The sequence below is a fragment of the Anolis sagrei genome, chromosome 2, assembly GCF_037176765.1.
Source record: "Anolis sagrei isolate rAnoSag1 chromosome 2, rAnoSag1.mat, whole genome shotgun sequence".
Lineage (NCBI taxonomy): Eukaryota > Metazoa > Chordata > Lepidosauria > Squamata > Dactyloidae > Anolis > Anolis sagrei.
Genome location: NC_090022.1, coordinates 98890173 through 98912480, shown reverse-complemented (window position 1 = coordinate 98912480; position 22308 = coordinate 98890173). Strand labels below are relative to the sequence as shown.

General features: G+C 39.5%; 1 protein-coding gene across 4 annotated transcripts; it reads right to left on the bottom strand.

Annotated features, from left to right (window-relative positions):
* Nucleotides 1-15688: 15688 nt before the first annotated feature.
* DRD1 (dopamine receptor D1) lies at nucleotides 15689-22095 on the bottom strand. 4 transcript variants are annotated; one of them, XM_060765125.2, is made up of 3 exons: nucleotides 21476-22095; nucleotides 19877-20769; nucleotides 15689-19768 (listed from the first exon to the last, which is right to left on the bottom strand). In XM_060765125.2, the coding sequence occupies exon 3, from the start codon at nucleotides 19102-19104 to the stop codon at nucleotides 17746-17748; it is 1359 nt and encodes a 452-aa protein (XP_060621108.2). In that variant the 5' UTR covers nucleotides 19105-19768; nucleotides 19877-20769; nucleotides 21476-22095; the 3' UTR covers nucleotides 15689-17745. The 4 variants fall into 4 exon arrangements, with proteins under 4 accessions (XP_060621108.2, XP_060621109.2, XP_060621110.2 ...); XM_060765126.2 differs by having other exon boundaries at nucleotides 20078-20769; XM_060765127.2 differs by having other exon boundaries at nucleotides 21562-22095.
* Nucleotides 22096-22308: the final 213 nt, after the last annotated feature.

Here is a 22308-nt window from a genome sequence, read left to right as displayed (position 1 = left end):
TTTTAAAGGATTCCTTTACTGTTCCTAAAAATATCAAGTTAGACCGTTCTTCCATTCAGTTCTCTTATCAGGTATTTTTACAAGGTCACTCTGGCAAACCTTAAGTCTTAATAATGGATCCTGAGAAGGGGATGAAACCTTCTCTTGAGACTAAGCTGATGCCCCTGCTCCCTGGGGATTGGACCCCTGAGACTCCTGAAGCACTATCGATCAGAAGTGTATGAAATGGTAAAGCATTAAGAAATATGACAGCAGCACTTGTTATGGAGCCCCCATAGGAATAATAGCAGCTAAGTACAATCTATCCTATGGGCAATTACTTGTGGGAAAGCTATGGAGGGTATTTTAAGTACACTCTGTGCTTTTCAAAGCCTTCATATTTACAGAATGATAAATCACATTTAAGTTTTAACTTTTTCTTATTTAAAACTCTCAGACATAATGGGAAAAATAATTAGCCCTTCCACTGCAAGGAGGAAAATTAAGACCAATCTCCTTAAATTAAGACCAAGCTCACATTCACACACATATACCCCATAGAAACAATTCTGAGTGCTCTGTTTCCTTCCCTGTCTTTCCTCAATGGACTTTCCCCCATTCAATAAGGAGTGAATGGAAGCAATGTAATGTATGGAGTCTGCAGTGCCTTGCTGTATAAGTATTACCATTGGCACATTTATGATACATGTAAAACACTTGCTTTGCTTTATACAAAAAGGAAATGACTTCTTCTACCTATATTTATCCTGACAATTTAGATAATGGATTACAGTGCTGACCCTATTAAATATTATTTTAGCATTTTCCACCTTCTCTGTGATTAAGAAGTGCAATCCTTATCTAACTCTTCCGAGGCCATGGTCCCTTTTTCAAAAAAGAAATCTAGGCTCATTGAAAGCTGCAGATATTATTAACCTTCTTCTTTGAAAAATCTATAAGTGATATAAATAGTATTTGTGCTCTGATTTAAATTAAGATTCATAATACCAGGCAGTAGATCAAAATGTCATTTTGAAAAAAACATAGCATGGGTGTGTATATAAATACATTACAGTCACCTTAATTTGTGCTTGTTTGGGGTACAGCTGAAGCAGTAAATCTATTTTATGGCACCAGGGCAAGAAGAATTAGAGAGAGGTGATCACGTTTATTATACATTTAATGAGAAGTTGAAGGGTAATAGCAGGATATTCATAATAAAGAGAACAAGGGAGCATACTGTGTTAAATCTTATATTCCAGCACATGATTTGAGACCAGGAAACCCAAGGTATTACCCTGCCTGAGGTGAAGGACAAAATAGCATTTCCTCTAACTGCATGAATAGAAGCAGAATGGGAGCAGGCCATAATTTGACATTGGCAATGCAGCAAGCATTCTCACTTGGGGAAGCTGACTATGTGAAATGGTGATGGACAGGTCATGTAGCAAATAGAGCTCTGTCCTCTCTCATCACAACCACTCCCTGTTCCTAGCATCTGGCACTGAAGGTGGTGGCAGCCGTGCTCCACCTCAGGGCACAGGCTACAGCAACCTCATTAACAAGCAAAGCAGACCTTAGTCTGGCCAGGGCCAGATGGAAGGCCACTTGAGAACCAGCGTGGAATTGCCTTAGGTTCCATACTGGAAGTAAAACAAGATACCAATGTACTAATTTAGATGTAATTAAATAAGCCATTCTTGAGGCTTTGCATCAGCAATCATCATCATCATCATCATCTAAAGACCTTGGCCTGCACTTAAACACAATCGGCGCAGGCAAAATTACCATCTGCCAGCTGCAAAAGGCCACCCTACTTGGATCTGCATGCATTATTCGCCAATACATCACAAAGTCCTAGACACTTGGGAAGTGTCCGATGTGTGATCCAATACAACAGCCAGCAGAGTGATCTTGTTTGCTGTAGATTCATCTTGTTGTGTTTCAAATAATAATAATAATAATCTTTATTTGTATCCCACTTTTCTTCCACCAAGGGATCCAAAGCGGCTTTTGACATCTTAAAACAGTACAAATCAAAAACAACACATATAAAAAGTAAATCATAAAATAGCTCATAAATAATCTTTTTTTAAAAAAAACATTTAAAACCAAATACCATTGATGTGGGGAAGAACTGTGCTTCTTCCTCAGTCATTGAAATATTGTTTATGTCTCCACTGCATTAGCAATACAGGTTGAGTATCCCTTATCCAAATTCAATGACAATGTTAACAAATAAATAATTATTATTAGAGAAATGTCTATAGAAACAAAGATTTTTTTTAAAAAAAATCCAACACTAGAAACATATTGAACTTGCTGGGGAGATAATTCCATATATGAGCTTCCACAATGAACCAAATGAAACATTCCTCACTTGACTGAAGTAATCATTTCTAACTCCTCTCTCCTCTTTTCCCCATGACACTATACAAGGGAATCCTACCACAATCACTTTTCTGGTACAACCAAAAAGTCTGGCATCTGTGTTCAGACCTTTAGTGGCAAGGATAATACCCAGCAATAGGAAAGTGTTAATAACAATCACAACGCTGGTGATCATGGTTTCACAGTATACCAGCTCATATTGACTATTATTTTGGATAATCAATTATTCAGATTATATCCAAAAACCTAGGAATCAATGAGGCATCTTCAGAACTTAAGCGATTAGAAAGCTGGCCAAAGCTAACAAAATAAATTTCAACATGGAGAAATGTAAGATACTGCACTTAGGCAGAGAAAAATGAAATGCACAGATACAGGATGAGTGACACCTGACTCAATAAGTGAAAAAGATCTTGGAGTCTTATTGGATGGAAAGCTGAACATGAGCCAACAATGTGATGAAGCAGCTTAAAAAGCCAATGGGATTTTGGGCTGTATCAAAAGGAGTATAGTGTCTAGATCAAGGGAAGTCATGGTGCCCCTCTATTCCGTTTTGGTCATACCTCACCAGGAATAACAATGTGTCCAGTTCTGGGCACCACAATTCAAGAGAGATATTGACAAGCTGAAACATATCCAGAGGAGGGTGACCTAAACCATCAGAGATCTGGAGACCATGCCCTATGGTAAGTGGCTTAAAGAGCTAGTTACGTTTAGTCTGCAGAAAAGAAGTTTGAGGGGAGACATGATAGGCATGTATTCAAATGCTGTCATAAGGGAGAGGGAGCAGGCTTGTTTTGTGCTGCCCTCGAGACTAGAACTCAGAACAGTGGGTTCAAGTTACAGGAAAAGAGATTCCCCCTGAACATTAGGAAGAACTTCCTGACAGTAAGAGTTGTTCAATGGTTAAACTCTCTGCCTCAGGGTGTGATGGAAGTTCCTTCCTTGGAGGCTTTTAAACAGGGGCCGAATAGCCATCTGTCAGGGGTACTTTGATTGTGCTTTTCCTGCATGGCAGGGGGTTGGTCTGGATGGTCAATGTGGTCTCTTTCAAATCTATTATTCTACAATGTTCTAAGCAGTGTCTTTTTTCATAACTGGGCCATCTGTGGTAATTTCATTCAGATATTTTGTCAGTCCATTTGGCTGTGCTTCCAGAGCGCTTATTGCCACTTGGAACTACAGTTGTTTTCTTTTTCCCTGAGGCACTGAATCTCTGTTCGTTGATCTTGTTATTTCATAATCATTTTTTCTCTGTGTGTGATTCGACTGTCCCCAGGGATTGCCACATCTAGAATCAAAACTTTCGTTTTCTCAACAATTTTGTCTCAACAATTTCCTTACTATCAAGGAAAATATTGAAAAAAATAATTATGGATCGTAAATGTCATGCATGTAAACAGAACAATTAAACAGTTGGCCACTGTATTAGTTCATGCACCAAGATCTCACAGAATGAATATAATACATTCATTATAAGGTTGCTGCTGTGAACTATACAAAAAGTTTGATTTGCCATCTGAAGGTACCTGGCAAAACCTGTCCAAAATTACGAAGTAATAATTGTTAGGGGGTTTAATACTGAAAAAGAATGAGATCATCATCATCACTCAGATTCATGATTTCTCAGGTTCCTTTTTTCTAAGAAAGGCTGAAGGCACCTTACAACAATTCAAAGGTATGAAATTAACCCTCACCTGAGACACATAGACATAGCTTCCATTCAAAACAGCTGCTCTCTGTGACTGGCAGGCCATATGGCAGGCCCAGCTCACCTGGAAGATTATAGATGAGGTAAGTAAATGGTCACTCAACTCCTCTGCTATTCAACAACACCAGCACATGCTGGAAATGTAGGAGAGGGGTTGCTAACACTCCTTTATTGCAACTTATAATATTTAGATAAATGTTTTTAATGTTTATGTATTGTACCTAGGCATTGAATGTTTGCCATATATATGTTGTGCTCTGCTCTGATTCCCCTTCGGGGTGAGAAGGGCGGAATATAAGTGTTTTAAATAAATAAATAAATAAATAAATAAACTATATTACAGAAATATGGGACAGGACTACAACTTTGGACTCAGGATGGAGTCATGGGGAGATTTCATTTGCTTTACATTTTTTAAGTGAGTTTGCTCTTTCTGTGATATTTAGAAAACAATTATCATTCAGACTGTGCACCAAATGCTGTAATTACTGCTTTGGGCTCAAAAACTGACTACTAAACACAAAAAAAGTTCCAGACAAAAACATGGAGATTGGAAACTGCATACAAAAGTTGTATTAAAAGGAAACTGTCATGGGAAAATCAGTGCATATGGTCATGAGTGCTGTTGCTTTGGGATGGTGGAATCATCTAGATACTGGATGGAAATGACTTATGGCAAATTAAAACAAACAGGACATAGGCTGTATCTCGGTGTCACATGGGCCCAATGTTCTGATTAACATCCAAATATTACTGACTAAGTGTAAGTCCCACTCCAGAGTTCCATAGTAGCCAATGTGAATTCTCTTTTGTGGATTACTGATAGCTGGGATAGACGACTGATATTATTTAATCCACTTTTCAACCTAAACCAACTCCATAGTTAGTCCCAACCAGATCCACTAGCCTTAGCTAAACCACTGTCATTAACAAGAACAGGATACTTTTATGATATACAGACCTCTGCTGTTTATTATAACAATGTCATTCAATTTTGATTTAATTGAATAATCCCTCACCTTCTGGAAATGCAGAAAAACCTAATTCCCAAAAGAATGCAAATACTTATTCAAGTAGGCTGTTAATATGTTAGCAGGAAAAGTTTTTAAAGGGGGTATTTTGTTATTTTTAAACTTGCGTACATTTATAAAAATGTTTGTATAATACTTAACACATCTTGAACAACACTCTCAGTGGCAAGTGGTTTAATTATTGGATCCAACTTAGTTCAACCAAAGTGAATCCTACTGTTCTACAGAGCACTGTTATGCAAAATGATGATCCGTGAACAAGTGTCAATCCATGACCAATCATCTGTCCACCCCTAGAGAACTTTGAAAATATAGGCACTTGTAGTTAATGGCCATAAATATGGTCCGGATCCCTGGCACACTGGGGAAGCAGTGATTGCCAATACCTGCACATCAGGAAACTTGAAAAGTGTTCTTATAAACCATCTAGCATTTTCATAGAAGCCTACCACACTGGATCCAAAAATAGGCTCTTCTATGTAAGGAGTAGTAATCATATGGCCTTCCAGATGTTGTTGGACTGCAACTTCTATCAGCCCTGGTCAGCATAGCCAATAATGAGAAATGCTGGGAATAGAAATCAACTGCACAAGTCCCATCCCAGCAAAGCAGGATTTCACTGTAAGAAATAATGCACAGGGCGGCAGTCCAAATGATTCACAGTTCTGAAAATGCTGGCAATCTTTAGTCTGCCATTGTAGATTCAAGGGTGGGGTGACAATGTGTCCCATTTTGCATTTTACCCTGCATATCACCCACCCATACATACTCATACAAATATAACATGAACATAAGGAAAGTCCTGCTTACTCAGAAAAATATTCTGTACCACTGGAAAACTGCATGGGAGGCAGGTAGGAAAAAGGGCTAGCAAAATAAGATGGAGGTTTTGCACATTCTCCAGCCATATAATGCATAAGTTTATAAAACTCTATCATGCATTTTCTCCTTTCTCCCATGCACCTTAGTTATAAGGGTTTGATTTTATTTGGATCCTCCTTTTGTAGATCAATAGTCCTCTTTACACATTTCTTCCTTTAGTTGTATTTGAAATCTTATCTCATCCCTGGAAGATCTAAAGCTCATCAATCCTTTAGGAATGTGAACCATAATTATCTGCTAAATATAAATCTTAGACCTAACTACAGTAGACCATTAAATCTACTGAGGGTGCTTTATTCATTTGGGCTTTCAGCAGCAATCTGGCTGTGGAAAGGGGGCTTTGCATGCATTAGTTACACACATTTATTTTTTCCTTAATGTGTTTTAAAATATTTTATAAAACAGTGTTTTAATCCTCTAATTGACGGATTGCTTGTACATTATATATTTGTTTGTTTTTATTTGTACCTGTTCTATTTACCAGTTTGAATGTGTTGTGAGCAACTTTGAAACCCAGCTAACAAAAAAGGCAGGAGTAAAATAAATAAGTTGACGCCAGGTCCATGTGAAAAAGATCTTAGAGTCTTACTGGACAAGTTGAAAATAAACAATGTGATGCAGCAGCTTAAAAAGCCAATGCACTTTTGGGCTGCATCAAAAGAAGTATAGTGTCTAGATTGAGGGAAGCCTTGGTATCCCTCTATTCTGCTTTGGTCATTTGGACTTGTTCTGAGGAGGAAGACTAAAATGGTCCAGAGAGCATGCCCTATGAGGAGCAGCTTAAAGAGTTCAGTATGTTTATCCTGCAGAAAAGAAGGGTGAGAGGAGATATGTTTGCCACGTTTAAATATCTAAGGGAGCAGGCTTCTTTTCTGCTGCCCTGAAGACTAGGACTCAGCAACAGGTTCAAGTAACAGGAAAGGAGATTCCACCTGAACATTAGAAAGAACTTTCTGGCCACAAGAGCTGTTCAAAAGTGGAACTCTCTGTCTCATAGTGTGGTGGAAGTACTTTCTTTGGGGGCTTTTAAACAGGAGCTGAATGGCCATCTCCTGTAGGGGATTGGATGTAGGGGGTTGTGGTCTCTAGTTTGGAAAATATTACATCAAATTTATTTGCTAGGTCTACCTCAGTTGTAACTAACAATTAGATTTAGCCATACAATGTTTTTATTTCTCTACAGGCTTAGGAGAAAAATCAGGCATTTTTGCCTCTTCTGAGGGAATGAAACCATAGAAACCTGATAGGAAGGTCCCTTAAAGTTTTACAAAGGGGATTCACTGATCCCTTGTGTGCTTTTATGGACAATCTGTAGGTATATCATACAACCTCATCATATGGGCTAACTTGCCTGTCATATGCCACTTGCCCTTCCGTTTTGCCATGGAGCCCATTACACGATGTAAATCTACTTCCAGTGGGGCTCCATGGCAAAAAGGGAAAGCAAACAGCATATACTGCAGCAATGGTAAAATGGTAGGCTTCCCTTGTTACCTTTGCAAAAATGGGGGGAGGGGGGAAGCTGGGTAGCAAATGCTTCCCCCGTGAGAGGAAGCCAGTGGTAAGTCAGGCAATGCAGGGCATGGAATGATGGGTTCTCCAAGCCCCTTTGCAGGGACCCCATGGATTCACCACAATGAGTGGCAGATCTTGGTTTTAATGTGATAAGGTCCCAACGATAATGGTCAGATTTCCAAAGTGTAAATACAAAAGATTATATAAATGCATAGGGAGGTTTTTTGTTTTTTTTTTACATTTTAAGGAAAGAATTTTTGCCATACTGTGTGAGGGGTGTGAAGTCAATTTATGAAATAATAGGACGAATCTTAGAGACCTTCAACTTTCTGTATCCACCAATTTGGCATCCAAGATTCAAAATTTTCCCCACAATCTAAAATTTCAAAAAGCCAAACTTAATTTTTTTTTACCATTGTATACAAGAGATACCACTGTGTGCAACTGAGCAGATACAGAGCAGATACTGTGTGCAACTGAGCAGAAACCCAACCCCAGCAAATACCAAGGGCCCATTGCAATCCTAAGGAGGAGTTAGGAATAATGAAGAATGTAATAACAATTTGCTCTTTTTCCTTTAGTTTTCTACTGAATCACCTCTGTATCACTATTCTCCCACCGCCAGCATTTTTTTACATTAAATCAGAGCTCGAGAAAGCTCCTTTGTGGGACAACAAATCCCAGAATCCCCTAGGCAATATGGCCACTAACATGGGATGGCAGGTGGATTCTGGGAATTGTAGTAATAGTTCAATGAACTGTACATGCTTTTACATTGAGTCATGGATGGAGAAAAAGTTGGACATCAATAAAGCAATGACAAAAACACTGTAGTTTTGTTTTTGGGGGGGGGGGGGGGCTCCAGACCTCAAAGAATCTGATTGCCTGTTTCTACCACTGTTGTAACTGGACATCTGAACAACCTGTGACTACACTGTGGATTTTATAACATGAGCTCATAATTCCCAATAATGGGAGAAAAACAAATTCCATCTTAAGCATTACAAAGAAACACAGAGAGAACAAGGAACAGGAAACATTATTATTTTGCTCCCCTCATGTTCAGTGAACATTTACAACCAATTACTTCCATGAACAGTGGTACACACATGCATGTATTGTTTTTGTGTGCCCTCAAGTCATTTCTGAATTATGAAGGCCTTAGCAGGCCTGCACAACCTGCGGCCCTCCAGCTGTTTTAGCCTCCAACTACCAGAAGCCCAAACCAGCTTGTCCAGTGGTCAGGAATTCTGGGAATTGGAGGCCAAAACAGTTGAGAGAGCCGCAGGTTATATCAACCTGCCTTCAGGCAAAGCCATGACTGGGTTTTCTCTGCATTTGCTTAGTAGCCTATTGATTTGTGTCATAAATAATCTCACAACATAAACATTATGCTAGATTACTAATTGCCAGTTGTGTCAACTCATCTAACAAGAGAACAGGAGAAAAGATATTTTGAATCAGAACAAAGGCCTATCTAACCCAGTACTGTAGCACATAATTGCCCGCGGGAAGCCTACAAGCCAGATAAAGCTGCAGCAGTCTCTTCCATTCATCTTTCCCCAGCAACAGAAGCCCATTGCCTATAGCTAGAGACTGCCACATATTCCATATATTTGAACAGTCCCCTTTTAAAATTTTCTTTGATGGACATCATGACATCTTGTAGACTGAAATCTGCAGCTGAAGCTATGTGAAACAATTTAGAACAGATTAGAGTGTAGAGATGGGCCAAAACTAATAAAACGAAGTTCAACAGAGACAAATGCAAAATACTCCACTTAGACAGAAAAAAATGAAATGCAAAGATACAGAATGGTGCCTGTCTCAACAGCAGTACGTGTGAAAAAGATCTTGGAGTCCTCATGGGGAACATGTTAAACATGAGCCAACTATGTCAATCAGCAGCTTAAAAAGTCAATGAGATTTTGACCTGCATAAATAGGAATATAGTGTTTAGATCCAGGCAAGTCATGCTACCTCTCTATTCTGCCTTGGTCAGATCACACCTGGAAAACTGTGTCCAATTCTGGGCACTGCAATTGAAGGGAGATGTTGACAAGCTGGAATGTGTCCAGAGGAGGGTGACTAAAATGAATAAGGGTCTGGAGAACAAGCCCTATGAGGAGTGGTTTAAAGAGCTGGGCATGTTTAGCCTGCAGAAGAGAAACTAAGAGGAGACATGATAGCCATGTATAAATATGTGAGGAGAATTCATAGGGAGGAGGGAGCAAGCTTATTTTCTGATGCTCTGGAGACTAGGACACGGAACAATGACTTCAAACTACAAGAAAGGTATTCCATTTGAACATTAGGAAGAACTTCCTGACTGTAAGAGCTGCTCAGCAAGGGAACTCTCTGCCCTAGAGTGTGGTGGAGGCTCCTTCTTTGGAGGCTTTTAAACAGAGACTTGATGGTCATATGTCGGGGGTGCTTTGAATGCCATTTTTCTGCTTCTTGGCAGGGGGTTGGACTGGATGGCCCATGAGATCTCTTCTAACTCTATGATTCTATGAACAATCACTGAGTATAAACAAATTTCAGTGTCCCACTCAAGACAATGGTAGGTATTTGGGGAATTAAGTACCTGAGGGGCACAGAATTCTTAAGGGGAAAGGCCATTGTCCCTCCAATAGCGGCACACTAGCCTATGATATCATTTTTGCATTATATTTGTATTTCCCTCAGAGTACTGGTTTTCCACATAAATCAGGCTATTGGCCTTGCTTGTTATCTTTCTGTTACAACACTTGGCTCTGTTTCTCAAAAGAGACGGAACAAAAACACAACTTGGGTTCATATATGTGTATAGTGAAGGCTGAATCCAAGGTTTGCTGTCATTTCCCACTTGCTCTAGGAATAGCCTATGCCTAACAGCATCATATCATAATAATGATATCAATTCTACATATTCACAAGAGGCTTTGTCAAAATAGTAACATTTAGCAGGAGACTAGTGGATTACAACAGAGGACTATGAGTTGTGGGGGTGGGGAGCAGAGGAGAAAGAGGAGGAAAAGTTGTCTTTGGCCCATTAAACAACATGGCAAAGCCATGGAGCATTCATTTTCTGCTTCTTGGATCATGGAATTAGCACTAAGAATCAACAAACTGACTCTTACTATTTTAACAATCATAGACCACATGCAAAAGAAGCAAAACAATACTTTTGATTTCAAAACAAACAAACAAAGCCAACACTGTATGCACACAAGTCTTTCCAATATATCTTCATCACTGTCAGAAAAAGATTATGTAATGGTTTTCATAAGCCTAATGGTTTAGATGACTTGGAGCATCTATTATTGCCTCTGTTTTTCAGTTTTCTGTGCTTTCATTGGTGTAAAAGAGTGGGCATTGCGCAGCCTTTGGGCTCCTTGGACTCATACTGACCCCTGCCTCTGAACCTCAAACAATTAAGGAATTAAGAAATTGTCCATCACAAATTCTTTCCCCGCCTCAGTGAAAATTGTATTTACTCCCCATATTTCTAGCATTGCACTAACTTAAAACCTCAGTTGAGCATTAAGGAATACAATTTACAAATATAAAGAAAAGTTACCAAGGGAATGCAAATATAACAAAAATAGTAATTCTAGGTGTGGGCACTGAAGAAACATTTCATTTGGTGGTGCAGAATTCTTATGAAGGGCAATAGCTACATCTCCAACAGGCAAGGGAGAAGGACTAGTTTGTATCGCCATCAACCATGATTCTGGCCATGTCAAGAATTTTCCATCTGCAATAATGTTACAGATTATGATAAAAACTAACATTTCTAACTGGATTGATTGTTTAGTACTTTTTAAACATTTGTACCACACATAGGGCGCTTCCAGACAGGCCTTTATCCCAGGATCAGATCTCAGGTTTTCTGCTTTAAACTGTATTATATGAGTCCCCACTGCCAGATAACATGGGATAAACCTGGGATCAGATCCTGGGATATCAGGGCTGCTTGGAAGGCCTCGTAGTCTGAACTGTTTTGCCTTGACTTACAGTGTAAACCATTCTCAATTGCAATTTTGGAAGGAAATTGGATATTTATTTATTTTGGTAAAATACTTTCATCCTGCCCATTATCTCAAAGCAACTTCCAAAATAATGAACTTAAAATGTTTCCAGATTAAAACCATAAATATTTTAAACAAAACAGAAACATGTTGTTAAAATGTCTGCTAAAACCACTTTAAAAGCTACAGCAATTTCAAGCCACAGTACATGTATACTTTGAAAAGAATTAGTCCCTGAAGGCTTTAGTAAAAATACATGTTTTGGCTTGGCACCAGAAACAAACCAGTGTTGTCATCAGTCTGACCTACACAGGGAGGACATACAGCAACCAGGATGCGACAGTGTAAAAAGCCCTCTTCCATGTCTTTCCAATTTATATTGCTTTCCACTGGTGGAATATAGAAGCAGGCCTCTATTTCAGGACTCAGATTAACATAACATGGAATAAATAAGTAAGGGCCCAGGGGCTTCTCTGGGTGAACAGTTGAAAGGCCCCTCCCTGAACTACAAACTCCAGAATTCTGCTGGGGGCAGTCACCGCATTTAAAGTGGATTAAAGTGGATAGATGCTCAAGTGTGATGAGGCCCTATTGGGAGAAGCTAATCTGGTGTAGTGGTTTGAATATTGGATTATGATTCTGGAAAGAAAGAAAAACCCAGTGGGTGATCTTGGACAAGTCACACAGTTTTAGGGTTCATCTTCACTGTAGAATTAATGCAGTTTAACACCACTTTAACTGCCATGGCTCCATGCTATAAAAGCCTGGGATTTGTAGTTTGGTGAGACACTAACACTCTTTGGCAAAGAAAGCTAAATATCTTGTAAAACTACCATTGTCATTATTCTATAGCACGAAGCCATGGCAGTTAAAGTGGTATCAAACTGTATTAATTCTACAGTGTAGATGCTACCTAAGCCTCAGAAAATCCCGTGACAGGTTTGTCTGAAAGTCACCATAAATCAGAAATAACTTAAAGGTAAACAGCAACAACCAATGGCTTGCTGGCTCAGGGATTCTGGGAACTGTAGTCTAAAAATTATCATGGTCAAGCTCTATAAAAGGCATAGAGAAGAGATGAGAAATTGTATATATTGAACACACTTAGAAATACAGATTCATATTGAAATTACCATATATAAAATTATCAGGAAGATAGACAAGGAAGATATTGACATTGCTGCAGTATTTCAAATTATGCCAGCACGAGCATACTCCCAAAAGCAGCAAGTAACTTGATAGGAAAAGGTCACAGAGAGCACTGAAACCAAATTGAAACCATTTGTTTTATCCTTACAAAGAGGTTTTCATTATGATAGACATTATAAGCCCTGTCCATACCATTGCAAAGCCACTTTTTGCACTGGACAAGTTGAAATGAAACTACCCATTTGATCAATCTGAATGCACTAAAACAATATATCCCAGATCATAGGGCAACATTGACTCTGTAGATATGTGTCCTTGCTGAAGCGCTTTGTAGAATTTGAAAGGAAGAGGCTGCTGAAAAATGCCCCAAGGGCATGGTTGGCTAGCAGGGGAGTAATTGACCCCCTGGGAGAGGTAATTGATTACCTCCAACCAGGCCCGTAGCCAGGATTTTGATTCAGGAGGGGTGAGTTTTATTTGGGGGGGGGGGGGCTGAGTCTGAGTGAAAGAGGATCTACCCTAGCAAACCTTTTGTATCGTTATCACAATACCCCCATACGTATGGGATATATTGAGCATGGTGATCAGATCATGATATGAATAAACATAACAGTTTAAATAATGTACCAGTAAGGCCTTCTCGCGGACAACCATGAGAATTTCGGGGGGGGGGGGTTGAAGCCCCTCAAGCCCCCCTCCCCCGGCTACATGCCTGCCTCCAACTGTCACTTTCCCTTCTCCTGTGCTATCCCAGAAATGGAAAGGCGGGCTGCAAAGTGGTTTTAGGCCAGATTCCATGGTAAATGTAGCCACCTTCCTGGTCTCAAACCACTTTCATAATAGTCCATCTAATCACCTGCACAGCGAAACCAGTTCCTCCCAAACTGGCTCCAAACTGCCCCTAGACTATAGAATTAATGCAGTTTGACACTGCTTGAACTGCCATGGTTCAATGCTATGGAATCCTGCAAGTTGTAGTTTGGTGGATGCACCAGCACTATTTGGCAGAGAAGGTAAAACACCTGGTAAAACTACATGTTCCATGATTCAGTAGCATTGAGCCATGGCACTTAAACTAGTGTCAAAAAGTATTAATTCTAGATGGACTCTTATTCAGTCAGATTCAGAAGTCCTATCTACATTGCCGCATAATGCAGTAAAAGACGACAATATATTGTTGGTGTAGATTCATATATTACATTGGCCATATAATACCATTTGAAATGCCATTATATGAAAGTGCAAATGAGAGAAAGGGGTAGAAGAAGAAAAAACATGCTTTGTTAAGAATCAGGTGAATATAGGATTCCTCCCCCCCCCCCCCCCCCCCCAATCTTAGCATCCTCGTACTCTTACTCACATGGGCATGTAGGCTTCTTTAAACACTGATAGAGATCATAGGAGACACAAGCACTGAACCCTGCTAAATCAGATGAAAGGTGCAGTGATCTCATTGCATGGTTTAATTGCAGTCACAAAGACTTTGAATGAGCAGTCATCTACCTCTAAGGAGACACTGCAAATCTTTAAAACCAAAAGCTCCATCCTTTATTGCTCTGCTAAAGCTTGCATTCAGTAATACTAAATGAATCTGGAATAAATTGTTTGTAGCAAGCGATGGCTTTTATCTTCCCATCAATTTGCATAATCCCTTATAAAATAACATCTAAACTAATGCCACATAACAGAAGACACAGCCTCTGTGATTCAATTTACACATTTCAGTTCATTACAATCTGCTACATCTCTAGTGCCTCAGTCCTGATGAATCCAAACAATATTTCTCGTAACTCCAATATATAACAGCATGGTGCAAATACAATTTATGTAATCCATCAAATAACAGTGACTAACAGCACTTTCTCAATCTTGCCACAACAGACACTCCATGGGGGCTCAGATTTGTCCAACTAAAACACACACACTTAATTACTTACTAGAATTGTGAATTTTGGAAATGCAAAAGCAAAATTCATTGGCAGTTAACCCAGTGAAATGGAAAAAATAGAGCAGTAGCTATGTTATGAAAATTACTATTAGTCATTAAAATACAACTCCCAGATACACAGGGGATATATCCGCAATTTCATTTATCAATGTCTCACAACATATGTCCCTTCTAGGCATTTCCTAGGTCCTTCTGCATGACTCCACCCTCCCCCCCCCCTTTATTCTTGGGCCAGAGTTGAGTTATCTCCATAGAATCATAGAGCTGGAAGAGACCTTGTGGGCCATCCAGTCCAACCCCCTCCAAAGGAGCATGAAAGTTGCATTCAGATCACCCCCAACAGATGGCCACCCAGCCTCTGTTTAAAAGCCTTCAACAAAGGAGCATTTACAGTTCCACATATTCATGCAAGGTCTAAGGAACATACATCCTGTGGATATGAGGGCTCTGCACACCGACATAAAGACATGAACATTCTTTATAACCAAAAGAAAGTTTCTTGTCCATTTTTATTATTATAGAACAAATTGCAGAACAGAGAGCTGTGGAATGAGAAATACAAATCTCTTTTTGGATATAATGTAAAGAGTTTTTTATGGTGCTATATCCCATAACTCTTTGTTTTGTTTCGCAATGTAGCTACAAAAGAGTTTTCAACATACTTTAGATCTGCAGAAGCAGATTTCGCTTTACACTGAAAGCAAATCAGACCATTGATCAGTCTAGCTCAATGCTGTTTGTGCTGACTGACAGCATGTACCTCTCCAAAGTCTTTCTCAGTCTTATTAAGGTTGTTGTTGGGGACTGAACCTCTGACCTTCCACATGCAAAGATTGTGCATCACCACTAACCCCTCCGCTCCCACTTTCAGCAAAGAACAGAAATCAACCCAATGGCAGTTCAAGTTTGAAGAGATGCCAAACGGACCTTTTCAATGAAGCTTTATTCCTAGATGATATCTATTTACCACCACAAGAGCGGTTCCAACAAGATGTCCGGTACTCCAAAGCAAAAAGGGGGGTGGGAACGATTGTTAGGAGGATTTAAAACAGTTTCACAAAAACCAAGATTTATTTAATAAACATAATGTAAATTGCTTTATTTGACCTTATGTTCACAAAATATTTTATTATATTTATGAAAGCAGCTTACAGGCAATAGAATTATGAAAACATTCACAATACATAAATAACACAGACCTGATTGCAGGATGTACATTTTCATTAGGCTTCTAACTTGTCTCTCTCAGATCTCTTTTGCTGACTACATTTCTTGATGAATGCTCTGTTTCTTCCCAAGTTGTCTGCTTACTTTGCAAACATCCCTCCTCGAAAAAAAATCCTAAAATAATTATCTTGGAATGTTTTGTATAATAATGCTGGTGACAGTTGATCGCATTAGTAACTTTGTATTTTTATTATTTATTTATTTTATTTGATATTACTAAGAGACCGTGATAAGGAAATTGATTTAAAGGTAGTTAAAACAATCTGGGCAACTCAGGGGAGAGTGGGGACATTGCAGAGTTTAATTGGGGGGAAACATAATTTTCCTAGTGTTTCACTGCTCCATTCAGTATGTGGGAGATCCAGAATAGGAATGAGGCACTATTTGCTATGCAATGGGCAGCCAACAAAAAGGAAAACTACAATTGCACAATGCTATTTCATCCATCTATAATTTATTTATGGGGTTGTATTGTTTGTTGACTTTTAAATCAATTGCATGGGATCACAAAAAGTCATGCTGGCTCAGACTGGAGGCCCAGAATCCAGCATCTTCTCTCCCATAATGTCCAAGCAAGAGGCAAGGACAATAGCCTTTCCCCCATGATTTGACACTAAAATCTGGTTCTTTGGAGGTATACAGCCTCTAAAAACTGAGGCTCCATTTATCTATCATAGGAAATATCCATTGATAATGCATACATTTCTATGCAAGTATGTGGGGATCTTTCCCGCACCATCAGTAACAACAAAAAGTCAGGTTCTGAAATAAGAAAAGTCTATATCTAAAAAGGAAAGGTTTGTCTTACCAAATAGCAAACCACATGATGAGTTAACCGAAGATGGCTTTCGCCTTAGATCAATTCATCTTTTAAGGTGTATGCTTGTATAAGGTTGAGTATTTACAGCTTCAATGCTGACAATTGAACAAAGTCAACATAAAATGAAACTTCATAATTGATCGCAGCCATTTTCTCCGTCTTTTTGACAGGGACACAGCTTTTACAACGCGTCATTTGGTTAACTCGGGCCCTATCTTTGGGCAGTAAGAGAGAGGAGAACCCAGAAGACATCTTATTTTTGTTACACCATGCTGCTGATTCCTCCTCTTTTGCAATGTTTTAAACAATTACAAGTTCCACAGTCATCTAAGCAAAGCTTAGAGGAAAGCTCACCCTTTCCGTTCTTTTTTAAATAAAGTGCTGACTAGTAAACTGGTCAAAAGCAGTGAAGAAAACCTCAGAAATATTCCATTCTTTAGACATATGTTAAAATAAGATACATAAAGCTCAAGTTCTTGAAACATATGAAAAATAGCCATTTAAATAATAAATAAATAATGCCAGCATTGACACATTCTCTTCCTACTATTAAAAATATTCCACTCTTTGTTATAAGGCTCTATTGATGTTCAGAAATCATTTATAAAGGCATCCACCAGACCTGGCAACTCACCAAACTTTACTTGCAACCTATAAACAACCATGAACACCTATGCAAGTCAAACAGGAACTTCATATTCAATTTAATACATTGTATTCCTATAGTAAAGTTTATTTACTTTCCCCACCCCAGTTCCACTTCTGCAAACATTGGTCAAGCTTATTTTCATTTTCCTTGAAGCCACACTGTATCAACATCTTCTATTTCATTTCCACTCAGAATGAACAACATAGAACAACCTCTAAATACAGTGTATATTAAGTTGGAATTGTTTGCTTGGATTGTATGGTTCTGACAAACATCAGCTCAGTGGAGCCCTGGGTTTTTGAGTGATGGCTTTGACTCTCATAATAGCGTACTTTCCTCACCCCTCCCTCCCAACACCCCATCCCACAAAACAAAAACAGCTTGAAAATCTTTCTTGTAGTATTACATTTTGAAGGGTTAACTGTACCCCTCAGGTTTTATGTTGGCCATTTTGCGTGATGGGGTTGATCTTTTCCAAAGACAGGTCAGCCTCAAAATCCAAAATCCCTGATAGGGCTGGAGATATTTTCTCCATTGTTTTAGGCAACCCCACTTCTGCTTCTTTATTCACGAGGGCATCTTCTTCAGGGCATATAACAGAATGAGGAATAAGATAAACCATATTGCAGTCTTTGGGGCTGGACCCTCTGGGCTCAAGCTGACTGGAAAAGGCTATGCCCCCATTGTTGTTTATACTAACGGTCTCTATAGCATTAATGGAAGCAGGGCAGAGTTTGTAGCATCCCAAGAGGGTGGAGAATGCCTTGCGGAAATCGGCATTGAAGGCATAGATGATGGGATTGAGTGAAGAATTAGCCCATCCAAACCAAACAAAAACATCAAAAGTGGCAGAACTGATACAAAATGGTTCTGTTCCCCTGGATGGTACAGTGGGCTCACAAAAGGGCACCATGCAGTTCAGTATGAAAAAGGGTAACCAGCAGCACACAAACACCCCCATAATCACTGACAAAGTCTTTAGGACTTTTGTTTCTCTCTTGAAGGACATCTTGAAAGAACTCTCTGGCTGCTGGCAATCCAGAACATTTCCATTGCCAGCAGGGGTTTGGCAGTTCTTGGCATGCACAGCTGCCCGTTCCAAGGCTGAAATGCGTCTTATCTGTTTTTGAGCAATTCGGTATATCCTTGTGTAGGTGACTATCATGATGGCCACTGGGATATAAAAGCTAATGAGAGAGGAAGAGATGGCGTACATCCTGTTTAGGCTGGAATCGCAGTTGTCCATGGCTACACCTTGAAAAGTGGCATTGAGGTCTAGAAAGCTTGTGGTTTTAGCCTTGTGCCAGTTCAGTTGCACTGGAATGAAAGAAATCAACACAGACAAAGTCCATGCCACACTGATCATGATGAAGGCTGCTCTGGGAGTCATTTTCCTCTCGTACCTAAAAGGGCTAGAGATGGCCCAATACCTGTCCACACTAATGACACACAGATTTAAGATGGAGGCAGTGGAGCACATGATGTCAAAGGCTACCCAGATGTTACAGAATGACCCAAAAGGCCAGAATCCAGCTATCTCAGCAACGGCTTTCCAGGGCATGACCAAAACAGCTACTAAAAGGTCTGAGACTGCCAATGAGATCACAAAGAAGTTGGTCACTTTGGACCTCAGGTGGCGAAATCTGATGACAGCGGCACAGACAAGTGTGTTGCCTAGGAGGGTAGAGAGAATCAGCAAGGAGAGGAAGCAGCCGGTGAGTATTCGGACACAAGAATCCTTTTTCACAAGCAAATCTTTCCCGTCCATAGTGGTGTCGTTCCAAATCATTGTTTCTCCAGAGGCAATCTCATATCATGGAGCTTGTGATGATGACATCAGCTTGCATCCGTACAAAAGAGACATCAGGTGTCCATTAATTGCTCACCATCAGTGGCCAAACAGATCTCCCCTAAAGCTGATGCTAAAGTCTCTTAACCCTTGGGAGGGATCCCATCATCCTTAGGAATTTCATTAAGAACACCACGCAAGCATCTGAAACTGACCATCACAGTCATTTTGTTGTAGATGATGCTGATGATCCTGACAGCCACTAGTGCTATTTCTTGGCAATCCTTTCTGAATTTTAGTCTAAAAGAGATTACTGAAGCAAGAACATGCCAGCAGAAGAATCCTCCGAGAGTCCCATAGATATAAACTCAATAGATCAGGGTCGCAATCACATTCCAACTTAGATATATTCTCACTTAAATAGATTATTGATTCAGTTTATCCAGTGTCCATTTAACTAGCCCTTCAGCACTACTGAAGCATAACACATTAGGTGCTTTTGTTTCTGATTTTATTTTCCATCCCTCTAATTGGTGGAACATTTTAATACCCTTTCAGCCTCTGTACATTTTAAGCTTTGAAATTAAAGCACCGGTTCTCTCTTTATAGGTAGCCTCAGGAAGCAACTCCTCATAATGTTCCACATTGTTAAAGATTCAAAGTCCTAGAGGCAAAGAAAATACATTAACATTTTAAGACAGTAAATAGCTTGTAGATTGATATATAGATCTAGTTATAGCACTGCAGCTTTTCATATGAAGAAATCTCCTACCTGTTTGACTTTTGTTGCTTTAGTCTAATCCAGGGAAGAACATTTTTCTTTCTACATTATTTAGAATTTGAATTGCATAGCAGAACACAGAAAAAACAAAAAAACAAAATAAGGGGCACAATCAAAGCAGGCAAGTTGCACTGCATAAGGTATAATCTTCTGAATGAATGAAGGGACAAGGGGTAGATAAACCAGCCAGACCTATTTTTTCATCAGCAGCACCCACCAGGCACAACTTTCAAGATCTCTTTTTAATTACTCTTCTGATGGGATTGTGTGGTTCCTTCAATTCCAGCCATCTCTTTCAATTCACATGCTAACTTGATGTATCAAGGCAGTCCTTTCTGGGTTGTCATCACCCAAGTCACACTTTGTATATCCTGTTGAAGTGGGCCATCAGGATGAAATCATCCCAGGCTAAGGCATGAGCTTTCCAATTATCTGGCAAATAGCTGTGAGATGCTTAAGTCTTCCTTGGCAGAGGAAAATAAGGGAAAGTCCTAAGAGCAGATCCTTTTGGCCTTTGATGTAAGCTTCCAATCTACTGGTCAGTGTATAAAATATAACTTCACTAAGTAAGCTTCAGTTTCTAGCTATTGAGAAACTTTTCCAATTTCTCTATAGTCTTTCAGCTATAATTCATAACTACTGCAGCCTGAGGATTAGGTCACAATCATAATATTATTTTCCTTTAGAAGTGTCCAGGTAGTACAGCATTTTCTTCAGGATTTCCTGCTGCATCTGACCTTGGATTTACGTCTGGGATGATGCTACGTGATCTCTCTCTGTTTTGCCAAGCCCAGGACCCCGACATCGCAGGTTTCGTCTCATCTGAAGTAGTAGGTGTCCACATCACCTTGCAAGTAAAGGTCTCTCTGTGTGATTTTTCTTTCCTAAATCACAGAGGAGTGAAATCCAGGCATGAGTGAAAATAATGAGCAGTAGCCCTTCAAATATCCTGGTTTTTAAAATCAAAAAGCTTTCCCTGTAGGGAACACAGCCTTGTTCCTTTTTCCTCTACAACTATAAACAAATACTATTTTTCATAGCCTGTTTGGACATAAACAAAAGGAGTAAAATCAATTGCTCAAATGTTCTGATTCTAAACATGGCATTCTAATTTTCACTCTCCAAGGCTATAGAGGTCTTGATGGGAAAGCCCCACCTTTACAAATGGTAGAAATGTATTGATTTATCCCAATTATTAATGGAAGTGGTCATAAAATCATTTATTTTAGAATCGTCTCTAAAAGTAGTTGTCAGACAAGCCCCACGGGACCTAGAAGGCATTCCATTTGCACTCTGGTTGAACATGCATATATACAAGCCACGCTTAAATGTGCAGAACCACACATGTATGTAAACATTCAATCTAGAACAGATCCATGTAGAAGCAAAAGATTGGCTCATCAACTCTGTTAGCTCCACATTTGTAAAAAAAGAAAAGAAAAAGAAAAGGAGACTATTGAAATAACACACAATCTGTTCAAAGGGACTCCCTTCTCCAACCATGAACCCCAACACCCACAAACAAACTGCACATAATTCAAGCTGACACCAAGGTATGAAATTAGTCTTTGCCCTCAAGCAAAAACTCACCAACACAAAGAAGTCATTCGTCCCACCGTGCGGCTGTTTGCAGGGTGCTGATGTTACAGGCTTCCAGCTGAAAGAACGACACTCACCTCATCTTTTTGCGGCTGGTTTATTTCTGGTTCCTATCTCTCTCTCTCCCCCACCCCTTCCACTACACACATAACCACTTTCTCTCCGTGCCATTCATTGTGCTCAATAACTTCCAGCAACACAGATTTCAGTGTGGACCTGGCTCCCTCTTCTGACAGATACAAGGCATGTTTCCTCCACATTAACAGGAAGCTTTATTTGAGTCCTCCTATATGTGCAAGTATGTGTTTTAGAAAGAAGGGTAGAACAAGGGTGCTTCCCGATCAATCAAATGTTCCTGTGCAGCAATTCTACTTTCCCCTCCTAAACACGTATTTTTGTCAAAAGAAAAAAATGTAGAAAAAATATAGATTATAGAGTAGAGGGCTACAAATTAGAGACAAATCTGAAGATATTGTCTTCTGGACCCCAGCAAACTTCGAGTGCATGGTAATAAAAGCCTTGTTTGGAAATACCATTAAAAATGAAGCCAAATCCCTCTAGAAGCAGAACCTGTATAACTTGTTTCTGTGTTGATAGATTCGAAAGAGCAAATGAGCACAGCTTTTCTAGGTTCAGCCGTATCTCTCCCAGTGCCTTTCCCTGAGGCCTGCTTCTGATGATACGTCTACTGACCAATGTCTTAAGATGTTTGTCACTAGCAAATGACATGTATCTTCAGACATGATGTAAAGGACATTTTTGGCATGGAGCAGGAGGAGCAAGATGATTCCTGTGACTTTGCTTTTGCTCTGCACCTGACCTCT